Below are 7,782 nucleotides of genomic sequence, written 5' to 3'. Positions count from 1 at the left end.
ATATATTGAAGCAACATCTCAAGACATCAGTCAGGAAGTTAAAGCTTGGTCACAAATGGGTCTTCCAAATGGACAATGACCCCCAGCAAAGTTGTGGCAAAATGGCTTAAAATACAGGTGTGCCAACTTGTAGCATCAACAAAGTCAAGGTATTGGAGTGGCCATCACAAAGCCCTGACCCAATCCTATAGAAATTTGTGGGCAGAACTGAAAAAGCGTGGGCGAGCAAGGAGGCCTACAAACCTGACTCAGTTACACCAGCTCTGTCAGGAGGAATGGGCCAAAATTCACCCAACTTATTGTGGGAAGCTTTGGAAGGCTACCCGAAATGTTTGACCCAATTTAAACAGGCAATACTAGCAAATACTAATTGAGTGTATGTAAACTTCTGACCCATTGGGAATGTGATGAAAGAAATAAAAGCTGAAATAAATCATTCTCTCTACTATTATTCTGACATTTCACATTCTTAAAATAAAGTGGTGATCCTAACTGACCTAAGACATAGGTGTGAAAAACTGAGTTTAAATGTATTTGGCTAAGGTGTATGTAAACTTCCGACATCAACTGTAGCTTACTTCCGTTCTCGTTATCTTCTTACTTACATTTCTTGTGTGTTTTTGTTCTACCTTCATTTAGTTTATAGTACTACATTGGTATTGATAACTGCACTGTTGGGATAACAGCTTTTAACTGTCCTTCTGCACGTGACATTAAAACTTGAAATGTAGTGCACGATATAGGGACTAGGGTGCCATTTTGGACTCTAAATAGACAGCGGTGACTCACAGTGATATGAAGTTCTTCTGCACCAGGAAGGCAGAGACACCACAGAGGTTCCAGAGCAGGTGGTGGTGGGCCCAGTCCAGTATCACGTCTAGCACCTGCATCCAGTGGTGTTTCCATAGCGACGAGAAGCGCGGCGTGCCGTCACCCAACCGACTAAGGCTCCATGGCCGGTGGGTCAGCGCCGTCACCACTTCCGGGTCAGCCTGACGCATCTGGGGGTCAGGGGTTAGAGGGCAATGGAGAGAAAGAGAAGGGATTGCACTACGAGTTTATCATGTCAATCTTTCAAATGTCTATCTGTGATCTATTTTTCTTCCCATAGTGAAGTTGAAATMAAYATGGCTGCCATTTCATGGAAACTTAAATCCATTGTTAGTCCTCTCATACAGAGAGATAGACACATCTAACCCAGTACCCATACAGACAGCRCACTYCTARCCCCRRGTCAASCCAACAGCCCACAGTTACCCTGTAGATGACGTTGGGCTCAAAGGAACAGACGATGCRGGTGTTGTAGAGCACAGGGTGTTTCTGATACATCTCCTTTAGGGCTGCCGCTGCCTGGGAGAACAACACAACATGAAAAAGTCATTCATACACTTTCTGTTTGTTTGTAGAGTCTGTGTATGTGTACCTCTCAGACCCACTGGTGAGCCAGCAACTGTTGGGGGTCAGTTAGATCAGTGGTTCCCAAACTGTGGGGCGTGCAAAGGGGTCGGCAGAGCGGGTGCAGAGTCGTCGCCCCCCCCTCCGAAAGGAACTCAGTCGGGCCTTAAACTTACTCATGAATGTTGCAATAGTTGAATGCACAAGGTGCAATTTCGAAAATTGAATAGTGCATCATCAGTTCCTCTTATCATGTTAGTCATTGCAGACAGAGAGATAGTTATAACTTGTCCGAATTTTCTTATTGTATGAGTCACTCAGATATGACATGAACACACAATGTGTAGAATTGTGGGAAATTAGCTTCAAAACAGCAAAAGATGTTCCCCCAATGATGGAAGAGGAGCCGGAGTGGAAAAGTTTGGGAACCACTGAGTTAGATGACTGCTCTCAATTCTCAGTTTCTTGAATTGAAGTGGACCACTGACTAAAACAGCAGGCTTTCAACGGGCCTAGCTGGTCCATGACTGGTCTAAAAGTGTACTGTTAAACAGCAAACAACAGAATTATCAAGCTTAGGCTTAAGACGAAGACAAAGAAGTACTCAGTAGTGTGCAACTGTATATTCACAACAATCTTTATCTGAGGCTTCTGATTGGCTGTACCTCATCTGGGTGACCTTTGACATCAAAGTAGATGGTGAGCTGCAGTTTGATGCATTCCTCCACAGCCTCCTGCAGAGTGGGGACCTTCTCTCCCTGGAACTTGTCACTGTAGCAGCCACATAACATATACCGTGCCATCATTGGTCCTGTCCCAGCTAACTAATAAGCACAGAACTCAATTTAAACCATGATCAGTTAATTATTTGAATATGTGTTTTAGTGTTGAACAAAAACATGCACACACTGGGACCTCCAGGACCGGAGCTGTCCTACAGTATCACTCCATCTCTCTCTTCCTCTCACCTGAYTCGGTGCTTAGCGGCAGCGTCCAGTTTACTCAGCCCAGAGAAGCTTAGCTGTGTGAGGGGTCCCGACCCGTTGGTGGTTCGGTCTACAGTCTCATCGTGCATCAGAATAGGGACTCCATCTGATGTGAACTCCAAGTCCAGCTCTACGCCGGTCGCCCCGTTCTTATGTGCCTGCTAGAGATGCAGAGAGAGAGGGAGGTTGAGACGAGGTGAGAAAAGGAGTTGGCATGAAGTTGTGCTTTCTTGACTGATCTCCACTATGCTGACTGAAGGTTTGCCATAATCTTCTGGAGGCTATGTAAGGGGAGAGAGAGCGAGAGAGAATGTTGTGGCTTTCAGAGACCACGATCCTTGTTGAACAAATACTTCTCTCCTCGACTTCCTGACTCACCTCCGGATGGCAGTCATGGTATTTCCTCGGGCGCATCATGTCCTCCACCCGGTGAGCGACTAGGGACACCCCACCGAAGCAGCGTTCTTAGCGGGCCGAAGCACTGTCTCGCCTGGCTGGTCGGGACTTGGGAAAACGGAACATGATCAGAAATGAGGCATAGAGCAGGCGGTGAGGGCGGTGGACCATATCGGGCTCCGTGTTCCGAGGAGAACGAACGCGAACACCACAGAAGATAGGGCGATTTCGTCTCCGAGTTGCAGCATTTTTTGCGCCGAGTCCATACGGTCACTGACTCACACTTCTGCTATGCTGTGGAAAAACAACAGTGCATTAACACTGTCTTAAAGTTACCATTTGTTAATAGGCCAACGAAGCTTGGAAAGATGTCTCAATATTGTTCAAGTTGGCTGCAAACAGTGACACTTCTTTGGAAGATCGGCACTCAGGACGTTCCTCCTTCAGTCTATGCAGAAGCAAGACACAAAATAATTCAGTGGCTACATTTGAAATCTTTAGCGTAGTTTCACAATATCCTATTCACATGATCAAACAGCAACATTGTTGCCTCAATACTGTCATATTGGACCTCCCACTTTCCGTTTTAATAGGTTTGTGGAACCTAAAGTTAAAATAATGTAAAAGACTTGCGCAATAATATCATGCTTTTCAAAAATAATTATTGTTCACATTTATGAATATTAAAGATAAAAAGTAATTGCACAAATACTTTATTTTGACCATATGTCGCTCTGACCAAAAGAGGGCGGAATTGCTCTTGGAACATTGCGTAAATTACTTCCTGTGCCAAAGTGCAAGGTCTGACCTAGCCATCTGGCTAACAGCGTGAATGATACCTTCCTGAGATGTTTTCTCACATATTTTGCAAGATAGAAGCCAGCTACATGGTTGGTAATTAGTTATTTCTTATTGTCGTTTGACTCAATATTAGACGGTCAGTTGTATAGCTACTAATATAGAATAGAGTAAAACAGAATACCGTTAGAAAAATTGGTGAATGAGGACGCAGAAATAATCGGTTCTCTGTTGTATGGCTTCTTGCTCTCTAAACAGCTGTAGTTTTAAACAAACAAAGTATTTTTGTATTTCTCATGTCTCCATCTGTTGCCCTCTGCCCTCTCCTGTATCTCTACCTCATTTCCCTACCTCTCTCTTGTCTCTATCCCACAGCATAGGTCTACAACACTCTTCCCTCGGCTGTCCTACCATGTGCTGGCCCCTGCAGAGGATACTGTGTGTTGAGAGCAGCTCAAGGTCGCTAATCTGTGGCCCACACCCATGTAGTCAGCCGATTGGAGCCAAGATGGACGCCTAGTATCCAACACAGCTACCCAGTACCCCCATCCCCCCACATCACTACTCTCACCAAATACTCAGACGTATCCACCCAAAAATACAACCTCATCTACTCCTTACCTCACACTCAATATTCTCTTGAGAGGCGTTACCTCACATCAAACTCCTGAGAGCGGTCTCCAGACTCAAACTGATCCAAACCGGAATCACCATGCTCTTACTCCCGCCCGTCTACTACATGTATTCCCAAGGAGATGCTTCGTACCTACTGGTTAGCTACAGCACGGGGATAGCGGCGTTCGCCYCCGTCATGCTCTACTCGGCTAGTCACTACCTGAGACGCGTCGTCGGGATGATGTACCTGGATGAGTCCCAGACGACGCTGAAAGTGTCTCACCTGACGTTCTGGGGACGCAGGAAGGACGTGTATCTGCCTGTGACAGACGTTATGACTCTGGGGGACACCGGGGACTCCATAGGGGAGACTATATTGAGGTTGAAGCGATATAGTAGTTCTGAGACGCTGTACTTCTCGACTAGACTGGGACGTGTGGTGGATAGGCAGGCCTTTGAGAAAGTGTTTGGGACTTTGATTTGATGTTTTTATAGGGCTTTTCAGAGCCAAACCAAGCTGTACTGAGCCAAACCAAGCTGTACTGAGCCAAACAGAGCCCAGCCAAGCTGTACTGCCGAACAGAGCCCAGCCAAGCATCCATTATAGTTCCTGGAACTGTGCTGAAAAGATCTGAGCCAGCACAGTTAGGTCCGGGTTGACACAGTGGTGTGAAAAGGGTATTTTATGTTGTGAGCATTTAACATGTTGTATATTCAGCAGCTAAAGAGATGACTACCTACATGTACTGCAGTCTGTTCTGTCCCATTTCTTGACTACTGTGTGTGACCAAAAGAAACAGTGACATTTGTGTTGGACAGCTGCTCAGACTCACAMCCTTCAATAAAMACACCCTGATCATTTAAGCAAAAATATTTTACAYGTTTATTTTAAGGTACAGTACACAAAACACTATACAGAAAATGTCTACAGTTATTTGACATTTAGAAAGTCCATTGCAATCAATCAGCCCACAGTCTATTATGGAAATAATTTTCTTATAGCGTTGGAGTGAAATAATGTACAGTAATATACAGGAGTGTACCCTGATGGTCGGCTATGAAGATCTTGAAGAACCATCTGGCCTTAATGGCCATATACCCTTAATCTTCACCCAGAAGAGGACTGGCCACCCCTCAGAGCCTGGTTCCTCTCTAGGTTTCCTCCTAGGTTCCTGCGTTTCTAGGGAGTTTTTCCTAGACACCGTGCTTCTACATCTGCATTGCTTGCTGTTTGGGGTTTTAGGCTGGGTTTCTGTAAAAGCACTTTGTGACATCAGCTGATGTGGAAAGGGCTTTGTAAATACATTTGATTGATTTGATTGATTGGAGGAGTGTCAACCTCTTCACTGCAGATTGACAGTGTATGGGTCTGTTTGAGCWGGGCCACATTGGATTCCTGTGTAGACTACTTGAGCTCAGCGATAGCGTCATTAAAGATATCCAGGAAGAGATGAGCATGTTGTTCCGTGAACAGCAGAGCTGGTCAGAATCGGATAGACTGGGTTCCACAGCCCCCTAGAACCACACCTGGAACAAGAAAACAACATCATAAATAGTATTCATTCTTTACTAACGAATCAACGATTCACTTGATAGTACTACTGAATGTAAGTGATATGGATGCACCTTATTGATTCTAAGCTAGTAAATATTATGCTGGATATTGTCCTGCATGCCCTTGAATCATTTGATAATCTTGCTAAATTGATAGTCTTATTCTTTTAGTTTATGGCCTAGAGGATTCATCACATCCTACATGCTTAAGGAGTCTCTACTTAATAATCCTGGCGCTTGCAGGGTTTCATCATCACATCCTACATGCTAAGAGTCTTACCCTATATTCCTGGCCTTTGAGGATTCATCACATCCTACATGCTAAGAGTCTTACCCTTATTCCTGGCCTTGAGGATTCATCACATCCTACATGCTAGTGTCTTACCCTTATTCCTGGCCTTGAGATTCATCACATCCACATGCTAAGAGTCTTACCCTTATTCCTGGCCTAGAGGATCATCCACATCCTACCATGCTAAGGGTGGTCTTACCCTTATTCCTGGCCTTGAGGATTCATCACATCCTACATGCTAAAAAGTCTTACCCTTATTCCTGCCTAGAGGATTCATCACATCCTACATGTCTAAAGTGTCTTACCCTTATTCCTGGCCTATGAGGATTCATCACATCCTACATGCTAAGAGTCTTACCTCTATATCCTGTGGTTCTCACTTGAATTGCATTCATGCTACATTCCTAGCAAATCTATGCAAGAGTCTTACCCCTTATTCCTGGCCTTGAGGATTCATCACATCTACATGCTAAGAGTCTTACCATTATTCCTGGCCTTGAGGTATTCATCACATCCTACATGTCTAGAGTCTTTACCATTATTCCTGGCTAGAGGATTCATCACATCTCTACATGCTAAGAGTCTTACCTTATTCCTGGCCTTGAGATTCATCACATCCTACATGCTAAGAGTCTTACCCTTATTCCTGGCCTTGAGAGAGGAGAGGTTGTGTTGCGTGTGTCTTCATCCTTAACATCGATGCACAGAACGTCCCGATGCCCCTCGCCTCTGAGCAGTGGTGGAGTACTTATCCTTGAAGAGAGAGGAGCGGAGGTGATGTCCGCATATGCTGTCTCACACACACACACACAAAACTACAAACGACCACTCTCCCTCTACTCATAACACAACCACAGTAAATATCAAACAGGGATCATTCTTCACTCCCCTAACAGTGACTCCTAACCTTTGGACCTTAGAGCTCACGCGCGTGATAGATATTTATCGTATAGAGTCCCTCCAGCATGACCTTGCCTGACCTCTTGGCCTGGTCCAGCAGGTTCTCTGTCTTGATGACCTTTATGACCTCGGTCAGCAACAGGTTCTTAGTGTGGTCTCCAAGCCACGTGTTGAAGATCCTGAACGGCTGGAGAAGAAAATAAGAAAGGAGAGGAGAGGAAGAGAGGAGAAGAGAAGAGAAAGAAAATAAAATAAGGTAAAAAGGTTGATATAAAAGTACCACACATACACCCACCCACACACACACACTACCATGTCAGGCTGAAAGCTATCTTTCTGGTAGTATCCTCCTGTCAGCATCTTCTTGCTGAAGGAGACGATGTCAGCGGGGTCGTCCAATCCCCAGTGCTCGTGGGCCCAGAATTTCCCCGTAGACCCGCCCCGTCTGCACCTCATCCACTAGGAAGGCACAGCCATGCTGACGGACACACAAAGGTCAGTAGGTTGAAATGACTAAAGACCTGTGTAATCACAATACTGTTTACAGTGTACTTACACAGTAAAGTACTGATTTCTAGATGAGTGTACCTTGATAGCTTCATATTATTTACCAATCAATGTATTTAAAGAAGTATTTGATAAAACACCTTGGTAGGTGGCTTATACCAAGTCTCAATTAAAGGAATTCTACTCAATATCTACTAATTTGATKATTTTCACTAACAAGATAATCAAATCAGTTAGATTGTCAGCATGATTCATATCCCTCCAGATGCTCTGTACTCTGTCTATAACCAGTAAGGATCCTTTCTCTACCTTCTTGGTGATTCCCCTGAGCTTCCTGTA

The 7,782-nt window shown here is 44.7% G+C and overlaps 3 protein-coding genes across 3 annotated transcripts in view; 1 reads left to right on the top strand and 2 right to left on the bottom strand.

The window, feature by feature from the left end:
• Positions 1–745: 745 nt before the first annotated feature.
• gde1 (glycerophosphodiester phosphodiesterase 1) lies at positions 746–2,573 on the bottom strand. Its single transcript, XM_024143821.2, has 4 exons — positions 2,364–2,573; positions 2,061–2,166; positions 1,258–1,350; positions 746–1,001 (listed from the first exon to the last, which is right to left on the bottom strand). Exons 1-4 carry the CDS (start codon positions 2,468–2,470, stop codon positions 786–788), a joined length of 522 nt encoding a protein of 173 aa, XP_023999589.2. The 5' UTR covers positions 2,471–2,573; the 3' UTR covers positions 746–785.
• Positions 2,574–2,911: 338 nt separating this feature from the next.
• tmem186 (transmembrane protein 186) lies at positions 2,912–5,011 on the top strand. Its single transcript, XM_070441633.1, is given in 6 exon segments — positions 2,912–2,930; positions 3,856–3,996; positions 3,999–4,022; positions 4,025–4,055; positions 4,057–4,196; positions 4,229–5,011. Coding segments are annotated over 6 exon segments (801 nt in total). The 3' UTR covers positions 4,675–5,011.
• abat (4-aminobutyrate aminotransferase) overlaps positions 4,997–7,782 on the bottom strand; it is a 6,906-nt gene continuing 4,120 nt past the window's right edge. The window contains 8 exon segments of the mRNA XM_024143823.2: positions 4,997–5,717; positions 6,236–6,258; positions 6,703–6,739; positions 6,742–6,783; positions 6,964–7,123; positions 7,249–7,378; positions 7,380–7,414; positions 7,753–7,777. Coding sequence (XP_023999591.1) covers positions 5,596–5,717; positions 6,236–6,258; positions 6,703–6,739; positions 6,742–6,783; positions 6,964–7,123; positions 7,249–7,378; positions 7,380–7,414; positions 7,753–7,777 — 574 coding nt within the window. The 3' untranslated portion in view covers positions 4,997–5,595.

Source organism: Salvelinus sp. IW2-2015, unplaced genomic scaffold, assembly GCF_002910315.2.
Source record: "Salvelinus sp. IW2-2015 unplaced genomic scaffold, ASM291031v2 Un_scaffold4434, whole genome shotgun sequence".
Classification (NCBI taxonomy): domain Eukaryota; kingdom Metazoa; phylum Chordata; class Actinopteri; order Salmoniformes; family Salmonidae; genus Salvelinus; species Salvelinus sp. IW2-2015.
The sequence above is the reverse complement of the archived record's forward strand: the minus strand, read 5'-3'. Positions and strand labels throughout refer to the sequence as shown.